At 36.6% G+C, this 25,981-nt stretch overlaps 1 protein-coding gene across 1 annotated transcript; it reads right to left on the bottom strand.

Annotated features, from left to right (window-relative positions):
- Positions 1 to 4,141: 4,141 nt before the first annotated feature.
- On the bottom strand, positions 4,142 to 18,296 carry LOC134800836 (uncharacterized). The gene is made up of 7 exons (XM_063773396.1): positions 18,130 to 18,296; positions 17,645 to 17,862; positions 17,470 to 17,559; positions 16,902 to 17,382; positions 6,399 to 6,532; positions 5,981 to 6,115; positions 4,142 to 4,204 (listed from the first exon to the last, which is right to left on the bottom strand). The coding sequence occupies exons 1-7, from the start codon at positions 18,269 to 18,271 to the stop codon at positions 4,142 to 4,144; spliced, it is 1,263 nt and encodes a 420-aa protein (XP_063629466.1). The 5' UTR covers positions 18,272 to 18,296.
- Between the last annotated feature and the right edge of the window lie 7,685 nt (positions 18,297 to 25,981).

Consider the following 25,981-nt stretch of genomic DNA (forward strand, 5'->3'; position numbering starts at 1 on the left):
AAATCATACAAACAAACCAAACCAAAAGTATACTGAACTAAGATTAGCGAGCAGCTGTGATACCTTCATACTGATACGCGACCCGGCCGCCGCGCCCCACGGCGGGCTGGTCAACGACACCTCGTAACTCATGAGGCCCTGGTACTTGCTCCGCGCTAAATTCAATTTTTTAGACAGTTGTTTTCTCGATTTTGGCCACTGTAGCTTATGGAGACTAACAAGCAACACTAAGTGGGTTTCGTAGTCTATGGATGTTAAGGGTATCACATGCGCGTTTCTGACTTATGAACCAATTGTTTCTACTATACAACCTAAATAGTATTTTATACAATCGTGATATAACAGAGAGTTTTTCAGTCGAGTACCGTGTTTAGGCAACGAACCTTGCTGAGTTGCCTAAGTAAGGTACGAGATTGAAAAGCTTGATTATATCACTATTGTATACAATACTTTTTCTACTAGTCAACAAAAATAATACTTAAAACTAGTAGAATCATACAAACAAACCAAACCAAAAGTATACAGCTAAGATTCGCGAGCTGCCGCGATACCTTCATACTGGTACGCGACCCGGCCGCCGCGCCCCGCGCCCTACGGCGGGCTGGTCAACGACACCTTCTCGTAACTCATGAGGCCCTGGTACTTGCTCCGCGCTAAATTCAATTTTTAACACATTCGACACCGCGTACCCGACTCTCGGGCACTCGTAAACTTTACTCAGATGCCGGCATACCCGCTAGTCGGGCAAGAGCTATAAACCTACACGCGACGCCGAAGTGCCCGACAGGCGGGCAAGCATTGCATCTTCACTACCTCAGGGCTGCCACTGCCACTAACAGAAAAAATTGTAAGTCTTCTGATTATTATGTGGTCGAAAAGTTGGTACAGTTGATTATTATATTTTTCACCTCAGCAGCTCGAACAAGGGTACTTTGCTTCTTAAAAACAGTGAGCAAAATGCGATTTTACTCACTGAGTCATTTTGTCTCACTCAGTGAGCAAAATCGCATTTTGCTCACTGATTGTGTCTCACTCAGTGAGCAAAATGCGATTTTGCTCACTGAGTGAGACAAAATGACATTCAAGTGACCTTTATACTCATTTCAACATGCGGGGTCTAATACAAGTTCGCGATATACTTGGGTTCTATTATCTCTGTCCCTCTAGGTATGTTCTCACTGCTTAGGGTGAAAAATTTTGTGTACTACACAAGATCAAAGTTATTTACATCTCGTGCGCTTTTGAATCCCTTACTACGCTCAAGATTCTAAATTAGATTCACTCGCTACGCTCGTGAATCTATTATAGAATCTTTCGCTTGCACGGGACTCAAAATAAGCACTCGAAGAAATATCACACTTTGATCTCTTGTTGTACAAATAACTATTATTACTTCACTTTGTATTTTTATTTACTTTACCTAATGCGATTACAAAATAAAAATTCTTATTAGTTGGTTACGTGAAATTGCATACAAGGGTATGTATCAATAGGAGTTAGAATTTTCGTAAATCGTACAACCTAATTTGTGTTTACGAATAGTAAGTATAGGTATACATCTATTTCATGAGTACTCATAGGATGATTTTTGTGAAACAAAATTCGGAGAAAAATAAACCAAGAAATTCAACTAAGTACCTAACAACATTCTAACTTCTAAGCGGCAGTTCTCAGAAAAAGACAATAGGTCAGTCATCATAAAACAGCACTGCACTGCAACTGCGTGGAAGCAAAACGTAACAAGTAGCTTTGAATAGTTACGATAATTAGTACGTTCGTACACATACAATAAAGTCGCAACTTCTTTGACAAAAGAATGTAGTTACTGTGATCATACACTTAACCCTGGAGATGTTGTTTACCATCCCTTATCTATTTGAAGTTTTTTAATTTAATTTATCCACGTACTTATACGAAAGTTACTTGGCACAGCCCTGAGCGTCCGCCGCTTGCCCGACTAGCGGGTTCGCGGCGTGCGGCATTGAGTTGCACGTCGTTGGCCGACTAGCGAGTACTGTCGGTTTCTGGGGTATTGTTTGAAATTTTGCCTGGTTGCGAAAGTGTTAACGATTTTGGCCACCGTAGCCTATGGAGACTAACAAGCAACACTAAGTGGTTTTCGTAGTCTATGGATGTTGCTATATTAAGGGTGTCACATGCGCGTTTCTGACTTATGAACCAATTGTTTCTACTATACAACCTAAAATAATTAATTTGAGCTATGGTTTTGTTTCGTCCTCTTGATCGCGGCGAGCTGTGATTGGTCAATTTCATTATAGTTGACTAAACTGTATCGATATCAATATTATAGTTGAGTTGAGAGCCCATACATTAAAAATACCCAATTGCAGTTTGGTATAAGAAATCTTAATTCAAGAATTACAGTCAACTAGTAGAAAAATAATTAATTTGAGCTATGGTATTGTTTCGTCCTCTTGATCGCGGCGAGCTGTGATTGGTCAATTTCATTATAGTTGACTAAACTGTATCGAAATGAATATTATAGTTGAGTTGGGAGCCCATACATTAAAAATACCCAATTGCAGTTTGGTATAAGAAAAGAAATCTTAATTCAAGAATTACAGTCGACTAGTAGAAAAATTATATAGCGATTGACTTTGTTGCACCTATTTAGGTACTCGTATAGTGCGACATAAAATAATAGAAAATAAATGAGGGCGCCACTTTCTACGTAACTGTCACATTTTTGACGTAAAATGCTTACACATGGCAACAATTTAGTATGGACATTTTTGAGTTCCATTTTATTTAATTTCTACTATTTTATGTCGCTCTATAGGCGGCAATGGATCAAAGATCGCGTGGATTTATTGCAAGGTCTGTGGAGCCCTTAACTGATAGATTTAAGCAAAGAGTAGTATGTATAATATAGTTGGCCAAGCAGATCTTGTCAGTAGAAAAAATGTAGGCGCGAAGGGATATGGTCTCATAGAAAATTTGAGTTTCGCCCCTTTTTCTACTGACAAGATTTGCTTTTTTGCATCAATTTTGAAGCGCCATTTACAAGTTTAGCGTTAAGTAATATAGATGGCGCTATTTTTTCGAAAAAAGGGCTCGTATATGACTGTCCCTCCCCTGGATAGAGATTAAAATAAACTGTATCTGTGCTAAGCCGAAATATTTCCTGTCAAATGTCAAATACATATATAATGTTGATTCTATTTTATTTTTATTATCTCTCTAATTATTTCAAAATGGTAAATTTAAAAACGATATTATAAAAGTGTAAGTCGAGTCGAGCACTTTCATTTGATACTAAACTCGACCATGTTTCTTGCAAAAAAATGGCCAGAATAGCAAGACCTCTCACAAACAGCTTTTTGGCCCTCTAAGCTCTTCTAGCTCAATAACCCCTTGATCGGGCCTGCTCATAATTTAATGACTAAAATATAATGCCCTCGACTACACGTTAACCCAACTTCATTTAAATTAGAACAAATTCACTTAAGTTCTTGAGTATCAAACTATCCTCTGACAGTTCAGCTTAAAAACATCGAAATGCCGAGACGTGCCGCTAGCCAGCCGCGTGTTCAAAGTCGAATGTAAGAACTTCGCTTCGCTTCGCTCGCTCGTTCGAAGAACTTCGCTTCGCTTCGCTCGCTCGTTCGATAATAAAACCTGTCATTTTTTTCCAAAAATATTGTATTTTAAAAGTACATTTATAATTACCTAAATAATAATATTATTCTATGTAACAAAAATAACTAAGCAACAACAATCTTATCGACAAAACACGATCACTTCCACATAATAATTTGTCTAGACTATAAGATTCATAATGTGTTGAAAAAACGTCGTATGAAAGAAGTCGCTGCCCCAATATTACAGGGTTCTATGTTTTACTTTTATCGAACTGAAATTTGAACATTGGCATAGTGACATTAAGTCGAATTTCAACTATCTCGTAAATGTAACATAGAATCCTGTAATATTGGGGCAGCGAAATGTGCTATGGTCATTACACACATCGCCATTCTTATTGCACGCTTGTTTCCATCTCGCGCGCACAATATCGCCTCGAGTTAAATGTACCTAATGACCAACTTAGCACCTTGAATCAATACATCAAAATTTTTATTATAGTGGGTCCTCAATAAAAGTCTAATCTAGCACCTAACCTTTATGAGAAACGAATGTAGGGTAGATCAAGCTCTTCAAACGTTGGTATCGGCTCGTGGTTCTCCTGTTAAGAGGACAACAAAAACAATTTTATAGTCAAATTTAAATAAATATTCTACTCTTGAGAGTCGAATAACATTAAATTAACTTAACGGTTTAACTCACGTAATTTTATTTTAGTATTTCTTGCAACAAGTTTCGGAGAGCCTATTAGCAAAGACTTAGTACTTAACTCCTTAACTTAAGTACTGATTTAGACGGCGCGCGAACTCGCATGCGATTTTAGTTACATTGCGGACTGTTGGTTACGTCCATTCAACCGACCGATCAAAACCCGCAATGTAATGAAATTCGCATGGGAGTTTTCGCATCGTCTGACTAATATAAATGAGCCCTAAGGTGAATAAAGTCTTTTAAGCAAAGAGAATTTAGTAGGGATGTACCGACTAGTCGCCGACTAGTCGGGAAAGCCGACTATCCGGCCACATTTGTAGTCGGCGACTAGTCGGCAAAAATGGCCGATTAGTCGGCACTTTATTTGTGAAAGAACAACAGAAAAAAAAGAAATCAACAGTCAATATTTACCATAATTGTTTTATGTTTATTTTACTAAAATACCTATTCAGGGTGCATACGAAAACTTTTGTTCATAATATAATTGACCGTTTGATCGTTATCATATGTTGGTGGGCTGGTGTTTTCCTCTACAGGTCGATCTCAACTGATTCTCGTGTAATTTCATGTGTAAGTTCGATATTTTTTTTTAATATTATTATTCAGTTTTGTTTTTTTTAATGGTGAAGCCATGAGGAACTATTAATGTTATTGCAAAATTTAGAGACAGTCAGGGCACGTTGCTCATAAAGACGCTGACCACAGGGGATAGGTTCTTAACTGGCGACTACGTACGGGAAAAAGATCCTTGGAAATACCTCCTACAAGCTGTACTGACGGTCTGCTCAGGATTGCAAAATAAAAGAACTAAAGACAGAAATTGAACGAGGATTCTTGTGATAGGTCATTGAGCCTGTAGAGAACACGTTTTAGCCAAGCTAAATTATGATGAATAGCGCAACCAAAGGAGCAAAACTATTGTTTTTCACCTGAACTTATACGAAACTAATGATCTGGCCGACTAGCCAACTAGTCGGCCGACTAATCGGCCATTCGAGCGCCGATTAGTCGGCTAGTCGGCCAAATCAATAGTCGGTACATCACTAGAATTTAGACTAGAGGAATATTGTCAAAGTAAATTATGTAGTCAGTATATTTACTGCCATCTTTCGACACAAATACAAGAGCTACAAGTTAAAGTAAAGAGCCGATACACGGCGCTTTGTCAATGTGAACTGGTCCTTAAATACCGTAACAATAGGGGGTATTACTGCAATGTTCAGCCGCCAGAGTGCAGCACTAAGCTAGCTAGTAAAACATCGAGTAACTTATACTGTGCCAAAACATACTGTTTTTTGACATATTTCACAGACAATAAATAAACTGAGATCAAGGCGGTTTGTTTGTGCATAAGGGCTTACCGGGAAACGCGAAAATAGAAATTTAGTTATCTGCCTCTTTATCGCTCGAATATGCAAGAGTGATAGAGAGATTAGAGAGGTTTAGATATCGAAATTTCGATTTCCTTGTTTCGCGGTAGACCCCCAGATTGTGATAGATAGTGGAAGTGGCGCCCCCTACGCAGAGTTTTGCGTAATATTCCCTATTGAAAATGGCGGCCAATGCTCTTCAAGATATGTCGGGCGGGTGGCTAAAAATACATGAGTTAAACTGTACAATTAATAGGTAAATTAAATGTATGCAAATGGAATGAGATTGGCCTTACAGGATCATCGCGGCGCAAGTCAAAGTCGGACAAGAGCAGGCGCAGCGGCAGATGCGCGCGAACAGCGCGACGCGCGGCCGCTGCACGCGGCAAAACATCACGCGTTATTAACGAACAGTACTGCACATTCAGCTCCTACAACATATGTATACATACATGCAATATATGTCAGACAGCGGTTTTTGTGCTGTCACCCAGCGAAACTCCTTAGTCCTTATTTATAAAACTTTACAAGGCTTATTAGTTAATATATATGTGACGTGGAACGCCACATTCCTTATGTTTTATCGTTTTCTTACAAATATATGCGTCAAAATTAAGACGACGGGGTCTGTAGGCAGCCCGTATACAAATAACGCCATTAGGCATTCTGTAGCGGCCTCATATTATTATATTACTAATATAACCCAGACATTACCATAAGATTGGGACAGGCACGAATGCAGGCCTCCACGTCGTTGTCTGTGAGGTGTTTGCTATGAGGCACGTGGAGTTTCGTGAGCCGCGCGCCTGCGTGCACGCACGCCGCCCGCAGCCCGCGCCCTGTTAGCTCTGCGACATATTATAGTCCTTTAAGTATTTAAATAAAAGTAAACAAAATCTACCCTGAAATGGCTCCTTAAGCCAGTTGAGGGTAGATGGAAAACATTACACGATCAAATAATGTAAGTTAAAGTCCGGTCGTTCAGCGACTGATCCAGGCGGTTTTGTAATTGATCGGTTCACCAATAAATGTTATAACTACCCGAAAATGTTCAAATTGTTTGTTTACTTTTATTTAAAATACCTAAAGATACAGACTTATAGAAAGTGAAGCAAAAAACTTAGGCTACCTACAAAATTTCAATTTCGCGCTTTTTATACTGACAAATTTGATTACCAGAATATTAGACCAGCGGTGGAACAAAAATGGGTTTTGATAACATTAAAGTTTTTTCTTTTTTGATATGTTATTGCATGCATGTTAAATAACATTTATGTAAAATATTAGAAAATTATAGGTGGAGCGTTCGGCCATATTTAAATATTTCAATTTTGCTAAATAACTATGTAAATATAAAATTAAAGTTACAAAAAACTGTAACATGTTCAATAACACTTTAATTTATTCACAATATTCGGTTTTTAGAAATCTGGAACAGCTGCTTTCTGGTGAACGTAAAAACACGAATTACTTTGTCAATAAAGAATTAAAGTAGCTGATATTGTAAAATTACGATATTATCTATCAACTTAGTATACTTGTAAAAAATTAGAAATGTAGACAATGTGCTTGTCTAGATATTGATTTCTGGTTAAGCAGTATAGCCAATATTGAATTAAAGTTTGTAGAGTTAATATTACACGGTCATAATAAAGATCTTAGTTCCCACACAAAATATTAGAAATATAAAATCACGGCGACACTAAATACTGATACGTAAGTATGCATTCCGCGCTTATATTGAGTTACATTTCAAACGCGCGGCGTTTTCGCGCGCCGCGCTGTGCGCCGTGGCAGGAGGCAGCGATCGACGGTGGCGGGCTAGCGATTAGCGCGGTGCCCGTAAAAAATACGCAAAACGTTTATAAAATTATTATCAATGGTAAATAGTTATATTGTTAATAGTAGGTACACTAATGGAAACTTACCTACACTTATTTATTTCTATATGTACTAGGGATTGCCCGCGGTTTGGTTTACGTAGAATTCGTTATCGTGTTAAGTATAGAAATAATAGATACATTTGAAAATTATTTTAGGTGCATTGTCATACAGATAACCACCCTTGTTAAAGTATTCTTCAAATTCAATAGACAGGTGTCATTTCAATATAATTTTGCGTAATTTGGCGCTTTTAGGTTATAAATGACTAGCGACATATATTTTTTGTTTAAGAGCGATATCCGATATATATATCTCCGATAATATTTACTTTATCATTTAAATCAATTTCAAACTAACGTTATTCAATATTTATCATTTTAAAGTCAATTTTACCAACCAACTGAGCTTTACGAGTATACCTACGGAAACAACTCAAAATGTGCATCAAATTAAATGCCACTCTTCTTATCCGTTTCGAACAATCAAGAGGGCCTTTACGAGCTGATGTAGTGAAAATTTTATTTAACCCTCGTCCCTTGAAACCTTCACTACGCTCGAGGTTCAACTTTACGAACCACTCGCTACGCTTGTGGTTCAATTTTAGAATGTTTCGCTTGTTTGGGTATCAATATTAGCATGATTAATCAACAAATTTTCCCCTTGTAAAACAAATAAATAAGGTAGGTGAGGTGCAGGCATATGAGGCCCGGCGGGTAACAAGGCCCAGCATTCAAAAATAGCAGTTGCTCCCTATTATTCTGAATTTGTACTTGTTGCTAAGAAGATCCACTGTCAGTGCAGGTAAAAAGGTCCAGTCTCGGGCCTTATTGAACGTATGAGATGAAATAATAGATTAAAATATTTTTAGATAATTTTGAATATTTTTAATCTCTCATTAATAAGGCCGATTTGAAGAAACTTCTATGAAATTATGACTTATAAATAACACCTTCACTGCGTGGGCTGTCCAAATCGCTGCAGACTTTTCTTGGTCTAACTCTAATAATTTTTCACTTGCTTTATTGACCTAAAGACGTTTTAAAGAATCAAAAAGTCTAATAACATTTAGACACTTATACTTTTTAAAGGCAGTAACTACTTACTTATATAGGTAACTTTTTTTATTAATACATAGGTAGTTATTTACGATAGAAGTGCGAAAAATTGAAATTTTGCAACGAATGACGAATTTTAAAACACGGCCAAAGGGAGTGTTTTAATGTGCTTATTATAGCACCGGTGTCGTAATGTAGCACCAGGGCCCTATTTCACCAACGTGACATTGTTGCTGACGTCACAGGCATCCATGGGCTACGGTTATAGCTTACCATCGGACGGGCCTTATTCCTGTTTGTAACTATCATTGTATTATTAAAAAAAAACTTTATTATATCGGCAAAAAACAGGTATCTTTCTTGTGATGTTTATGATGATAATGATGACAATTGACACAAGATTTCAAAGAACTTTCGGTAATTCATGACAGTAAATGAGTTCTGTGTCGGAATTTCGTGACAACTGTCGTATTTCTTGTGACAATTGTCCAAGTCCCAGCCCCCCCTTTGCTACAGTCCAACCCGAAAGGCACCTTAGGTCGGCGCTTACGTCATTATTACCGGCGCCCTATTAACTAATGAAATGAAAATGAAATGAAAAATATTTATTTCGAGCAACTATGGACTCATACAGATTTGTTAGTAGACTTACGTTCCTAATGTTAGTACCTAATTAACTATTACAATATATATACACTGCTGGAAACATGCATTTCGCAGCAGTGTCTCATATACGGGCAGTCAAGTCTGTCCGCTATCACACACAGGATAGGGTTGGGGCTGGCCCTCACCCGGCGCACCAGGGATGTGCATCGTGCAAACTAATGCGGTGCTACGCGACGTAAGCGCCGACCGCCATATTCAACGTGGTTTGTCACATAGTACCCTGTAAAGGTATGATTCCAGGGATAAAAAATATGTTATAACGTTATCCAGCGTATAATGGAATTCATAAAAGTTTTTCTTTATAATTACTACAAGTAAATTTGTTCATATTTGCATATTATTAAAAAGGTAAATGAAAAGTAATTGAGTAATTTAATTACTAATTAATGTAATCACAATTGCAAATTACACAGAAAAATTAATTACATGTAATTAAATTTTATGTAATTAAATTACAAACATTTTAATTACATGTAATTAAATTACACGAGTAATTAATTACGCCCAACACTAGTTGGTGGCAAACAACCACACCGCTCGTCTGATGGTAAGCGGTTACCGTAGACTATAAAGGCCTGTGACGTCAGTAACTGATGTCGACAAATGTCGCACCTGTCACGTTGGTGAAATAGGGCCCAGATGTACAGTAAAAATCATGTTAAAAGATAATACTAACTGTTACGAAGAAATATTTATACTGTAAAAAATTATCCCACCAAAAACATTTTCATGTAAAATGTTGCTAAGACGAAACCATAAGCCTAAGACTTGCACTGTTAAAAAGTTATCAGATCTCTTGTCGAGCCAAGCTTCAAACTCTACAAGCCCCTTCACTAACTCTACACCTTAGTCAAAATATGTGGCTTGGCTGTTTTGCTACCGCCACATGGGCATAAGGTGAAAAACTTATTATAATCATTATTTTTAGGGTTCCGTTCCTCAAAAGGAATAAAACTGAACCCTTATAGGATCACTCGTGTGTCTGGCTGTCCGTCTGTCACAGCCTATTTGCTCCGAAACATACATGTAAAGTAAATATGTAATATAAATTTAAATAAAGGGGTCACTTTTGAGATGAATGATAAATAGAAGAAAAAAAACTATATCTTTGTTATATATCAAATGAAGGGGCTCATTTTAGAATTAGAATCTCAAACATATTTTTTTCATAATTTTAAAATAAATAGTTTAGAAGTTATTTAAGAAAACAGGCAAAAAATTAACATTACCCTTATCTCCGAAACTACTGGGTCTTTTTATTATGAAAAAAATACACATATTAGCTCTTTACCTATAGATGACAGGAAAACCTATTAGAAATGTGGAGCTAAGCGTGAGCAGGCCTATGGAACTCTCTGCGCGAGCTCGGATTAATACCTACGAATCTGCTCCCGTTCACGGTAGAAAAGCAAGCCAGTTGGTTGCCACACGCGCTCACGTACGCACGTCACCGCGCGCCGCACTGTCAATTTTTACGATAGTTACACGGACGGCGGGATTCGGGAAATGAATTAGAGATACACTAGATAAGAAATAGTAAAGATATGTGACGTTCCACGGCAAAAGGTACCATTGCCCCGACTGAATATTGGAGTGGCGATAATAATAAGCGTAAGCGCCAGCCGCCATAAGGTACCTTTTGCCGTGGAACGTCACATATCTTTACTATTTCATATCTAGTGAAGTCTAACGGCGCGATATCTTAAAGTTCGAATCGCGCGGGTAGTAGGTACCTACCTACTATTGAATTTCTTTAATTAAACATGTAATGTTTAATATGTGTGACAAATGTATAGATTTAGATATCTATCTACAGTAGAGTCCGGTTATAACGACGCCCAAGGGACCGCTGATATTACGTCGTACTAACCGGACGTCGTACTAAACGAACTACCAATTTTAATATATTTTTTTATCATAATAATTACATCATTTTGTATGGGTCCATATTGGGTTGCATACAAGTTTAGGTCATATCTTTGATGCGCATAACAACTTGTGTCATAATCATCATTGCGCATACAAATTAAAAGTCATATTATTATGTGTCATACATTTCTATTTAATATTTGATGACATACTCAGCAGTTGTCATATATTTTTTGTGCATATAGGTTTTGATTATAATGAATCAAATGTCATACCAGCTAAAAGCATAGTTATCGATACTTATAATGTTTCTACGTATAACGTTTTGTAGCATAATAATTTTCAACCATAATGGTTTACATAATTTTAGCCTCTCAACAACTCCTCGAAAAAAACCTTTTCCCTAATATCCGTCCAAACATTAAATTCGACGGAGCCCCGCTCACGCGGGGCTCCTATTTCTGCGTAATTTGCCCTTCGGGCATCTAAAGAAAGCTAACGAACCTAACCTACCTATTATGATTAGTTTCTTTTATAAAACCGTTTCTCCTAGTGGAGGGGGCTCCTCACCTTCGATCTCCTCTTTTATACGGTCTTTGTGTGGTTACGATTATGAGATTTATGACTAAAGTAATATTTGCTTCATAGGTTGCTCACAACCATACATATTTATTATTCATGCTTTGGTTACAAAAATGTTGAAACTTTTGAAACTTTATGAAAAAAACATTATGACCACTATAAATATATGACTTAACTTTTTATGTCTATATTAATACTATGCACTGCAATACTTCGAACGAAAAACAATTATGGATATCAAGCATATGACTTAAAATTTTATGCGAATTAAATTAATGACTATAAAAATTATGACAACTCATTTATGACAAAAACCCAGTTATGCTCAGGAATAATTCTGACTGAAGATTTTTATGACTTCCAATTGTATGCATAAAGTGTTATGACAATTTAAAATATGACAAAAGTTGTTATGCGACCAGAGGGAGTCCCTACAACACTTTGTCTTAAATGCAGAGACTTGTGCGTTTAGAAGAAGCCACTTTTGTAGGTACTTACGCGTACTCACCCATCATCCGCAAATTACTCGAATCCCGTAAAATAAAAAGTCGTAATTCTTAGGGATCTAATCAAGATGACAATCGTACATCGACAATCAAAAAATAAATAAGTTTTACGAAAATCATCTTGTTGCGTATAGGCAAAGGGGGGAGGGGAGTTAAGTGCGCGGGACGGAATAAGGTTCTTACCAACAATTTATTTATAATAAAATTTTGGCAAAAATTTCATTTTTGGTACAAGCTTTTATCGCTGACTGTACTTTTCTTACGACAGACAACTAATACTCATCGAGACAATTCTAAAAACCCCTAACACAATTTGGTTGCGTTGTTTCATCACAGAGTTCCTATGGCCACCTCCTGTCTCCATCATCAGATCAGCTCGATGGTACCATAATATTGCATCGTCATCCGATTTATAGATGCATGCAAAATTTCAGCTCAATCGGCAACCGGGAAGTGGATCAAATTTAACTTGCAAGATTCCATTATACATAGTTACATACAGGTCAACCTAATAAAAGCTTGTTAAGGCCACCTCCTGTCTCCATCATCAGATCAGCTCGATGGTACCATAATATTGCATTGTCATCCGATTTATACATGCATGCAAAATTTCAGCTCGATCTTCCGATCCGGTTTCCACCGGGAAGTGGATCAAATTTAACTTGCAAGATTCCATTACATAGTTACATACAGTACAGAGCCTCTACCATCAGTTTTGACATTGGCATAACGCTCACGTCTACGTAATTTACTTTCTGTACATCTCGCTTGCACTAATATGCGAGTACGAGCGAGATGCATAGAAAGTAAATTACGTAGACGTGAGCGTATATGTCAATGTAAAAACTGATGGTAGACGTACAGGTCGACCTAATAAAAGCTTGTTAAAAACTACGTCACTCGTCGTTGTAACCGGACTTGACGGACGGATTGAGTCAATTTCCGTCGTTAAAAGCGGTCGGTCGTTATAAGCGGAGTCGTAATAAACGGTTGTACTTTCATAGTAGCTCATACTAAAACCAAACAAGTGCCTATACTTACGTCGCTACAAGCGGTTGGTTGTTATATGCGAAGTCGTACTAACCGGACTCTACTGTATTTGAAATAGGTAGTAAATTTTTAATTTATTTTGGTAAATGTTTATTTTAACGACAGTAAGTTTACACCGGAAAGTGCCTACTCATTTTTGCTCTGGTTAACTTATAATTAATTACCTTTATTCATGGGGTTTCTATTATTTTTCTTTACTATGTAACATTAATCTCTATCTGGTTTTAAATTACACGAAGTTTTAAAACTAATTCTTGCTGGGATTATTGCGCGGTTTATAAAACGGCGTAAACACTGCGGTTACTGCAGGGACATATGACCTTTTAAAATGACTATTTCGCAAATACTAAAGCATAATCGGAATATTAGGTATAATTTAAGATTTAGCTTTCCTTTTATTTCACTCCTCTGTTTAAGTGGGTATTTATTTATCATTTCTAAGCGTCAGCAACCCTAGCGTTGTGCCGGTGCGCGCGGTGCGGGGAGCGGCGCGTTGAAGGTCACTCCATTGTATTTTTGTGTAGGTATCAAAACGGTAGGTACTTGCGTTTCGTTTGAGAGATAAGTATCTGTTCGTAAGAACTATTGTATAATCTGTGGCGTGAGTCGGACTTAAGTACTTAGTTTTTGATCCGATCCCTACGGGTTTTTAAAAGACAATTTACTCACTTTTCACTAAAAAAACATATTGTTAAAAATTGTGTAATGTACGGAACCCTTGGAACGCGAGTCCGACTTGCACTTGGGCGGTTTTTTTATTATACATACAATAGTTCTTGTAGAAACGAAACGGCCGAGCTACATACTTTGACTAAGGTGTAGAGCTAGTGAAGTTAGGGCTTGTAGAGTTAGAAGCTTGGCAAGAGATCTGATAACTTTTTGACAGTGCGAGCCTTATGGTTTCGTCTGGGCAACATTTTACATCAAAATGTTTTTGGTGGGATTTCACTTCTTTTTGTAAGTTGCTTATGACAATCTTCCATCCCCTTATTTAAAGGGTTGGGGGTGATTTACTATTAAAAATCCTGAAATAAGTATCTGGGGGCATCTGTTACACAATGTACTTCTTACTGATTCCCCATATAAACCCTTCACCCCGTAAGGGTAAACTTTGGGGTTGAAATCTGCCTTCAGCCCGTAAGGGTAAACTTTGAGATTGAAATCTATTCTATATCCTTCCCCATAACAATACCTATCTACATACCAAATTTCAACTAAATCGGTTCAGCGATTATTGATTCCCAATACAAGATTAAACCCCCTCATCATCCCCTTAAGGATTAAAAAATTCACGTTTTTGAATTTATTTGTTGTTTGTGTACTAAAACTATCTTACTTATCAAATTTCAGCTTCTTAGAGGACTTCAGGAAGTACCCTAAAGGTATTGATAATCATCAAGTGAGTGAGTCAGTGACGAAATCGAAGTTTTTACATATGAATAAAATCTAAAGTATAAGAGCTATGCAATTGATATGCTTAATAAGTCCGAGAACTTTGTTTATCTAGTATAATCCAACCCCAAGTTAGGAGGGTTCCAAAAAACGACGAAGCGTTTCGAGAAAAGGTAGATAGTGCCCTTGCACTTTGCTCGTCTTGGCGGGGGCACTGCCGTGCCCCCAGATGTTAAAACATAATAATAATAAAGCTTTATGTTTAGTGACTTTAGTTACCTACTATTTTCGCGTAAACTAGACAATTTTTATATCTTTAGTTAATAAGGCCCAAAAGAATTATTTTTAACTTATTATAAATATCCTCTTGTTGTGAAGGACCAAATATTGTTATTTGTATATGTATAACTCTTAAGTTAAAAACAATAAAATCTGTTATTGTCTACTGTCAAAATTATTATTTTTTGCGGGATTAAGTAATACCCTGCTAGTGTTCAATAAGGCCCACAATAGGACTTTTATAAAAGGTATATTTTCCAAGAGTATCGTAATATTTTTATAACTATTTTGGTATAATGAAGAAACTTCAATAAATAAGATACCTATTTGAGTGAGTTTTTCATACTTAATATCCTGTTTATTAAAAAAAAAAACATTTTAATTTAAGGTGGGCCGTATATAGGCATATACGGCCGACACGGAATATACAATAAGGTGAGGTCACTTACCTTATTGTATATTCAATATGTATACGTGTAATATTGAGCAGTTGGTTTATAATATACATAATATGATATTGACGTTGAATAGGACAGGACATGACAATAGGAACCAGAAATAGGTATAGTCGGTCAAACCAATTTGTCAGTAAATAAAAACAAAAAAACTATATTCATCCTTTTCTTTTGGGTGCTAGTACTAGTGTAAGTCAAAGATAGTATGATGATTCTCTCTATGTTTAAAATGAGACAGTCCTTTGACAAACTATGGTAAAAAATAGTTGTGAATATCATGTACATTTTTATTACAATTTCGAAATTCAAATGTTCTTCCTAATCAACTCGGCCACTAAACTAACTGATAACTTGGTATCCGATCCGCTAACTCGGCGAATGAATCGCCAATTCGCCAACTCTCCGAGCCGAGTCAACGCTATCAAACTGCTACTAAGGCCATTCAAAAATAAACCTTAATTCGAGAGCCCGAAGGTTCTTATATGACAAACAATACATTATGACTTAAAACTTTATGGGAAACAAAGGGACCCCTTAAATTTCACGTAATGTCCGCATCTAATTTATATATGTCCACAGTAAACAAACAAATGAATGCTAAGAAAAGACAGACAGTGCTGTGAGCGGCAGGTGGGGCGAGGCGAGGGGCGAGGTATAGGTAGGCTATGATAGGGTCTCGGGCGCCGCGCCGGCGACACTGACGGACCAGCGCGGCGTATGTATGAATTTCGCGCCTTTTTAAATATATTTTACTATTACAATGCAAGCTACACGCCGAAATTTCTTATTTTCCATAATATGGCTGCGTATATTATTTTATAGTAATAGACTTATTTTTACAGACTCTAATTCAATATTAGATATTATAGGACACAAAACGCATATTCATTCTAAAGCATATATCTTATTCTTCTAAATTTTTAGCTTGCCTATTAACTTAAGAATTTAGATATGTTGTTGTGGATTTATTAAACTTTAATTCAATATCGACAAAATAATAAGCTAATTTGTAGTTTGACTAAGAAGCACGTTAAAAAAAATTCTAATAATTTTACATTATAAAGCGTCATACATATTATAAACGATGGAACTTAAACATTGCACTTTAATTCAATATTAAAAAATCATTACTAAAAATATATAAATACCTAATTTATATCTAACGCTCGTTCTAACTTTTCGTCATATTTTACAAATATGCTTAAAAATATGTCCCATGTCAGATAAGTATCACTTTTTCATCTTTAGAATTATCAAAACTTTTAGTGCAAAAATCCGGTCCCACTATTGGTCTATATATCTTGATTAAGTGTTAACCTTACGCTATTTTAAAACTGCAACAAATTTACAGCAATAAAATTTTACCATCCGCACACTAAAGGGCACTGCACATCATATCTAGTACGAAATTCACGCGATATACGAATGTCGCACTCGAGCGCTAGATCTACCCATGATACCTATCAATAACACACTTACGCTCACAGACTTGGTACTTCAAGAACCGCAACTGTGGACAGCGCCGCGTCACTTCCGCAATATTTTCGTCTGTTCCATAGCTGTCTATCTCAAGCTCTTTCAAATATCTTAGTCGGTAGACCGACTCAAAGAAATTGTCTAGGTACCTCCCAAATTCCCATGTAGATAAGTATTCTAACTTCGTCGTCTTTTCTAGCACTAACACTATGTCGTCAAATGGTTCATCTTTTTCTCCAAAATCACCTTCTATATTAACGGCATTAATACCATTAAGAACCAGCTTCGTCAATTCGCTGAAATGGTCCTTGGCCACAGCCAAAAGCCGACATGCCAAGGCTTTACAAAATTTGAAGTCGAGGGATTTAAAATTTGGTGATCTAATGTTTGTGAAGCATTGACCAGTTACTTGATTATTGAAGAATAATAACAATTCCTCCAAAACAGGGCTAGCTATGTATTGGCTGAGAGTGTTATCTGTCATCTGTAACAAACATATATATCAAACATATTGTTATATAATAAGTGATGTCTTCCAATTCTTGTCAATTGTAATCTCTGCTTTACTTACAGACAAACAATCTATAAAACGAAGCCTCCGCAGGCATCGGAAGTTTGGATACCGATTGTTCAATAACAATTCTTCAGGGAGGTTAAGGAACTGCAATATAAGAATTTTATGCTTAAGAATCAGCTTATTCGCAGCAAAATAAAAGTAGAAAACATAGTTCAGCTATAAAACTTACCGTAACACCTTCTAAATTGGGGCAGTTCTCTCCAATGATATTAAAACTTTTTTCAGAGCAGTAACCAGCCACCACTGATGTCCCCAATTTGCATGCCCAACTTTGAAAAGATGGCATATAAGTTTTCCTTAGAATGGCGCAACGGACATTCTGTACTACCCCTGTGACCTCGTCATCATCCCGGAAGCTATAATCCATTTTTATACAAATACGAGTATCTGTAAAAGACAATAACTTTGAAATCTTGAAATATTTGATTAAATATCCACTTAATTTAATGGAGGTTTCTAAAAGCACTTATTTTAAGCCGACATTGAGTAGATGATTATGAATCGAATATCTATTTTACTACTTAAATATATATTTTTTTTATACTTACACTGCAATTTTTATACAATAACAACTCAGTCTTAATTTAAGAAATATTTTTGTAAACTTGTTTGTAAACGACTGTTTGTATCTTAAATAAATAAAATATTCCTTACGTGACAAGTAAGTAAGTACTATCCTCTGCCATTGCCGGCTGGCACGTTCTGTTCGAATAATATCCTGCAAAGGCACATAGCCCAGTACAAGATTCCAACAGTCCTCGTTGAAATAATCCAATATTGTTTTAGTACATGACATTCTCACTCGTGGGTGTTCTGTCTCTGATTATTGTCTTGATATTTCAATAAAAGCCACACAACAAATTTAGACATTCATACAAACTTTCTTTCACTTAACTTCTTAACTACAAGTAACAATAACTACTTTTTACGCCACCAACACGACTTTTAATACTGAAACACTTAACTAACACAGTACATTCTCTTTAACTCTACTGTTTTTGTATTTACATGGTATTTATTTTATTTTCTTGATTAAATTTTTTTTTATGCTCGCTACCGAGAAAGGCGGTTTTATTTGACATTTTTGATTTTGACATTATTGACAAATTTTTTTTTTTTTTTAATTTATTTCATGACCATGGATACAAGTCCTTCAGTCGTATTCATAAACATTACATAAAAACCATAAAAATACACAATAATAGCCATAACAACATAAGATAAACTAGTACACAGAAGAATAACAATTTTATAGCAATTAGCAAACACAACTTATTTAACCTTAACTCTTTTGAAACTTAATATACAAGTAATTTATATCTGTTATGAGAATGAATTATATACATTTAAATTAAATTAAATTTCTTTTACAGTATTTAAAATAAAATTGAATACTGGTATAAAATAAACAGGGTTAGATAATAAATCTTGAACGAGGCGGGGAACACTTAACGAGTTATCTTCAGCAACATCACTAATGACACATTATCACTGAAATAGGAAACCTATGGAAGTGAAACGTCAACGAATAATGCGTGCCACTGTGACGTCATCCGGCCGCTAAACATGGCGGTTTTAGTGCTGCCCAGATGATTTTTGCTGTTACTAGGTTTATCGATACATCGATAACTTTTTAACGCAGATGATTTTATTTAAAATACTAAGTATGATTTATTTGTTGTTTTAATAGGAAGTAAGTAAGTAAATAAATATTCTTTATGAATATATTGTTATGTGAAAAGATACTTTGATTGAGTAAGATGTGTAAAATCTAAGACAATTTCGTACTTCGAATTTGACACGTAACCGAGATGACACTGTACAACTCCATACATATTGCGATGTTTGCGTTAACTCTGATTTTCAAAAGTTGACGTTTCACAACTCAGTGACCGCAAAACACATGGCGCAGTACAGCGCGCGTGTTTTTCTTAGACTTTACCTCTCTATTACAATCAATTTTGTTGTGTTGCTAACCCTAAAGTCCGTAACACACTACCGCACCGCACCTCGACCTTGGTGCGCCTTACCTATAAGTGAGAGCGCTACAAAATTCAAACTCATTAAGCGACGGGTGAAAAAAACAAAACACCTTCAGAACATTTTTTTTAATTACAAAAATAAGGAATGCCTTCCGCTTTTCAACTTCTTCAACATTTATTCAGCAAATAGGCCACAAGGGCACTTTTACACGTCAACAATGAATTTACATACAAGCAAAAATAATAACAATACATTAACAATTTTATAAAATACAACCAACTGCAACTACCAGTTCAAACTAACATATTACAAGTACTTAGAGATGTATATGGTCTCTTAATGTCGAATTATATAAAACAAACTATAATAATAATATTAAAAAAAGCCGCAGGACAGCTTCTGGAGCAACGACCCCGCGGACCCGATTGCTCCCGAGAGTCGGTCAGGGTCTCCGTCTCCAGACACTTTTTCTTTTTATGTTCATTTCTTGGTAACCTATAAAAAATATTTTAATTACTTAATTACGATAATTTAGTAGGTTTTAAAAGGGGTAGCTTGATAAAATAAGAAAATATAAATAAGCAATCATAATACATCGATATCAAAGTCGATAAATAAAGTACAACCCTAGCTAAAATGTTTACATTATTTAATCGCAAAAATATAGTTAAATAAATCAAATCACTTCATGATCTATAACTGCACAGAAGAACCTTGCTATTTATAATGTGAAACATCCTTAAATTTCCCAGGAACATTAACAATAACCAATATTTTTAATGTAAATTATAGCGTACCTGTGTAAGGTTAAAGATGGCTGATTTGGTGGTTTTCTTATGCCGCACCATAATACACTACACACTGGCATATTCGCGACGTAATTATTCACATTTGGCTTCAATTATTTTCAATCACAAGCAAAATATTGAAAGATAATTAATAATTTTAATTTTCACCACGACTTTTTGACAGGACAAGTACCGGCTGAACTGACAGACAATGACATTTGGGCCGCTAAACATGGCGGATTTTCGGCCGCATTAGGTATTTACGTATTTTCATGGAACACTTTATGTACGTACTGAAATACTGTCATCTTTTTTTGCTGAGGGTAACAGTGCTGAGTAAAAACGAGATAGATATATATTTATGTGTGTGCCGTCAAAATGGGTGCTATTTGTATAAGCAATTGTACGTATAGAACAATATGTCTTGTCCCTATTATATAGGTCTATGCACATTATTGACAAAAACAACGCAAGATTGCCAGTACATATTTTAGTGAAATCCACAGACGCAACGGAATTCCGAACGGAATGACTATAACTATTTCTAATAGCGGCAGCCGTACGACTGCATACGACCCCAATAGGGAATATTAGGCAAAGCTCTGCGTAGGTGGCATCTTTGTGGCACATACAGTAAACCAAAGAGTAGTATAATATATATGCAATAAACTCAGTAAACAAACCACATTGACACATCACAAGCCGCCTCCACACTCGTGCGCGAATCGCAGCGCGAAGCCGCGAACGCGAGTGTGGCGTCGATTTTCGCAGACAGCGAAATCGACTCCACATTCGCGTTCGCGGCTTCGCCCGCGATTCACGCGCATAGTCTGGAGGGGGCTACACGTCACGTCAATCACATGGCCTACCGCGAAACAAGAAAATTGAAATTTCTTTATCTAATCTCTGTATCACTCTTGCATATTCGAGCGATAAAGAGGCAGGTAACTAAATTTCGATTTTCGCGTTTACCGGTAGGCCCTTGTTAACAAACCGCCTTAACAGGCTGACGCAACTAGGAACAAAAAAAGGTTTTGTACGGACTTTAGTGACCTAGCCATAGCCAAAAAAACAAAATAAAACGTCAGTGCTATTCATCAGTCATGTCAACTGTCAGCCACATTGCTTTGTTGCTTGTCATGGCGGTTCGTAGGTTTTACTTACGTATTTCTTTTTTAAAACTATGTCTATGTCTATGTCTATTCTATGTCTATGTCTATGTCTATGTCTAAAAGCCTTCGTTATTTTCCAAAACAGTCAAACGTGATAAGAACATACAGTGAGTCAATAGATTTTGTTTAAATGCCACCGAAAACTAAGTTGTTTCAGTGCGCAATATGTGGCAATTGATACGCTCGCGAAAATCGCAAAAAAGGAAGTTTATGGCGTAATTTCCATTAGATGAAGACCGGTAAGTATTGCTTTACATACTTTTAGCCTTATTTTGGTGTAGCAGGCTATAAACACATCGAAAATTAGATATTTCATATCCACTTTCATTGTGAACTAGGGATGTACTACAAGTATAAGATACGAAGTATTGATATCGACTGCAGCCTAATTTTTTATCAATGTAAATAGTAAATAAAACAAAATGAGTGAATTTCCTGGTGACTTGCATACAACATGACTATAATTATTTCTCCGAATATTTTAGTGGAAAATTATCTATCATCTGTGCATTAATGGAATGGACATTATATTATATATTTTTTTAATCTAGTAATAGGGGATATTACTGCAATGTTCTGCCGCCAGAGTGCAGCACTACCGACTCTAGTAAATTCATAGACTAACTTATACATACTCTGCCTTAAGCCCCCTCCAGACTATGTGCGTGAATCGCGGCGCGACGTCGCGGAGCGAACATATCGCGAAGTTGACGTATGACTCCACACTCGCACACTTCACGGCGATTTCGCAGTTTGGTTTGCGGCAAGATGGCGGAAAAGCATCAGCTGATCGAGTTTAACTGTTAGTTATCTATGGCATCATACGTGATTTAGCTGTTTTTCCATTTTGTTTTCTTGTGAAACCGTAAAATATAGCTGCTTAATATAATATAATCATAATATAATTAATATTTATCTTGCCACAGAAGAGCCAAAATAGTGTGTAATGTGGAGTCTTGCAAGTTCGCGCTTCGCGTCTCCTTTGACGCGGGCCGAAATACCGACAAAAAACGGAGTACAAGGCGCGAAGGCGTGAACAATCTGCGAAATCGACGCCACACTCGCGTTCGCGGCTTCGCCCGCGATTCACGCGCATAGTCTGGAGGGGGCTTAAAACTGTTTTTTGACAAGTTTTCACAGACAATAAATTATGACATTGATGCATCAAGGCGGTTTGTTAACCAGGTCCTACCGGTAAACGCGAAAATCGAAATTTAGTTATCTGCCTCTTTATCGCTCGAATATGCAAGAGTGATAGAGAGGTTGATCAGGATAAATCAATTGTTAAGATCTTAGGACTATCTTATGATTCTCGGGGAGAAGATGCATATAACGAAATTTTGATTTTCTTGTTTCGCGGTAGACCCCCAGATTGTGACAGATAGTGGTAGTGGCGCTACGCAGAGTTTTGCGTAATATTCCCTATTATTTAAGGTTTTAACCTAAAATATAAGAAAATGTATGTGTGTCTGTTTTAATCATTAAATGTTTTCAGATGCAGGCAGTGGGTCAAATAAGTTGTAAAGGAAGACTTAATTTTATTATTCAAGAATATAATACATAGAAATAAAAAAAACATTTAATCAGGTGAACACACATTTTCCTCTGTTACCTGTGGACCGTCGAACCTTCGGGATGTATTTTAAATTAATTATATTAAATTATTTAAAAAAAAACATTTTACCTATTTTTATTTTAACAAATAAATATCGTGTTCATATTTAAGTCCAACCATGTATTAGTCCACTCAAAGAACACTATATGTATATGTTATTATAAATTAATAATCATCTTGTTTGGTAAGCACTCTCCCACTTATACACTGACCTGCAAAACGTGCATACCTAAGATACAAGTAAATGTTTACTTAGTTTAGGTATTGTTATCAAATTTCCATTAGAGACAGAAAATACACATTTGTATCGGTATTAAAGTTGTTAAATTGATCTTTACCTATTTTTAACTTGAATCCATGAATGAACTAGTATTTAAGTATAAATTGTATAGTTACCATTGTATAAATCAAATTAGCATAAGTTTTAAATGAATAAATATTATCTTGTCTTATCTTATATATAACATACGATTTAAATATGGACTCGATTCTAACCTGATTTCGAGTACGAAATTCGTTGACAGGGGCCCATGTTTCAACCCTCCCCAATTTATCGATATCGATAAAATACGTAAGCGTGTAGCATACTACACTATTTAAGTCTGTTATGTTGGTACTATTGCTCTTTGACAGTTGTTTGTCATACATGTTGGTAATGATTGGATAACCAAACATACACAGACTAATCAAATCGCTACGTAGTGATTATATTCTCTTTGCGCCTTGATGCATCAATGTCATATTTTATTGTCTGTGAAAACTTGTCAAAAAACCATAGATATTATTTACAAAAAACAGTTTAAAGGCTGTAACACACTATCGCACCGCACCAAGGTCATTGTGCGACGCACCGATAAGTAAGAGCGAGAAAGCGATATCTCTTTCTGGTGCTGTGCGATAGTGTATTACCACTATAACTTATACATACTGAGCCTAAAGCAGCTTACACACCATCGCACCGCACCAAGGTCATTGTGCGACGCACCCATAAGTGCAAGCACCCACAATGACCTTGGTGCGGTACGATAGTGTGTTACGGCCTTTAGTCTATGAATTTACTGAGTCGGTAGTGCTGCACTCTGGCGACAGAACATTGCAGTAATATCCCCTATTTCATAGATAAACTCAAATAGTAGTATAATATATAGATGGTCAAGCAAATCTTGTCAGTAGAAAAAGGCGCGAAATACAAATTTTCTATGAGACGATATCCCTTCGCGCCTAGATTTTTCAAATTTGCCGCCTTTTTCTACTGACAAGATCTGCTTGACCAAGTATATATGATAAACTGCAAATCGATGTACAGGTTAACCATTTGGCACACGTATACTAGAGGTCAAAAGGGGAGTGCCGAGTCATTTTATTCTTTGTATGGGAAAATTTTTTTTTTTTAGAAACCTATCGTGTGTGGTGTTATACGAGTATGAAAGGGCTTTTTGAGCGATTCTAAAAATATACGACATCATTACATTTCAGCCATTTTTTTAAATTAAAACAAAAATAATTTTCAAAATATACCTGGTTTGGGCTCCTCCAGATACGATATGGCTGTTTTTTTGTACAATATACCACAAATGATACGTAATATCCTCATATCTAACCCCAAAAAACCAATTTTAAAACTATACTGGGTCAAGCAGAGCTTGTCAGTATAAAAAGGTGGCAAATTTGAAAAATGTAGGCGCGAAAGGATATCGTCCCGTAGAAAATTTTAATTTCGTGCCTTTTTCTACTGACAAGATTTGCTTGACCATCTATAATTTCATTTAGTTTTTTTTTTCAATATTACATATAGATGGTCAAGCAAATCTTGTCAGTAGAAAAAGCCGCGAAATTCAAATTTTCTATGAGACGATATCCCTTCGCGCCTACATTTTTCAAATTTGCCGCCTTTTCTACTGACAAGATCTGCTTGACCAACTTTATTTTCCCATACAAAAAAAAAACAATGACTCAGCACTCCCCTCCTAAGGGAATTTTTTTTAAGGAACTGGGGGTCAAAAATTTTATTTTGATGTCTTGTATGCGTGTGCCAAACGGCTAACCTGTACATCCATTTGCAGTTTTTTAAGTGAACAGGTTAGTAGAGTCGTAACTGTGCATGGTATTTGCAATGACAAAGTGTGGCTTGTCATTATTAATGTCAAGTTTCAATGAAAATCTCTACGCACTCTGTTTTTCTGTAACTGCTCATTTATAATTTTGGTAACTGATGGACAGGGCTTGGCCAAGACTGACATGATGCAACTATTATACCGCTCAAAGGTGCGGTAGTGTGTTATGGCTATTAAAGTGGTAAGAAAGAGATATCTGTTTCTCGCTCTCACTTATGGATACGACGCACCAAGGACGCGGTGCGGTGCGATAGTGTGTTACGGCCTTTAGACGGACTTTAAGCCCCTTCCTCACTCGTGCGCGAATCGCGGCGTGAAGGCGCGAACGCGAGTGTGGCGTCGATTTTCGCAGACAGCGAAATCGACTCCACACTCGCGTTCGCGGCTTCGCCCGCGATTCACGCGCATAGTCTGGAGGGGGCTATACAGAGGTGGTCATAAGCCTCCACCACACTCGTGCGCGAATCGCGGCGCGAAGCCGCGAACGCGAGTGTGGAGTCGATTTCGCTGTCTGCGAAAATCGACTCCACACTCGTGTTCGCGGGTTCGCCCGCGATTCACGCGCATAGTCTCCTAGTGAGTATTATATTCTTTGCGCATAGTCTAGAGGGGGCTATACCAGAAACTGAATGCATCTCAAACAAATGAACGCATCCATTTGAGTGACAGTGACACTGACAGGACAGAGATGCTAGAAGCTTTATAAAAATAGGTGCTCGCTCTTTCAGTTAATTGAGTGTTGAGCTGTATTTGTTTTCAAGGTATTCTTGTGGATTTCATAAAATAATTATTATAAAATACTAATCATATTTTAATTCCGCTTATAGTAGAAGC

This window comes from Cydia splendana, chromosome 2 (assembly GCF_910591565.1).
Source record: "Cydia splendana chromosome 2, ilCydSple1.2, whole genome shotgun sequence".
In the NCBI taxonomy this organism is placed as follows: domain Eukaryota; kingdom Metazoa; phylum Arthropoda; class Insecta; order Lepidoptera; family Tortricidae; genus Cydia; species Cydia splendana.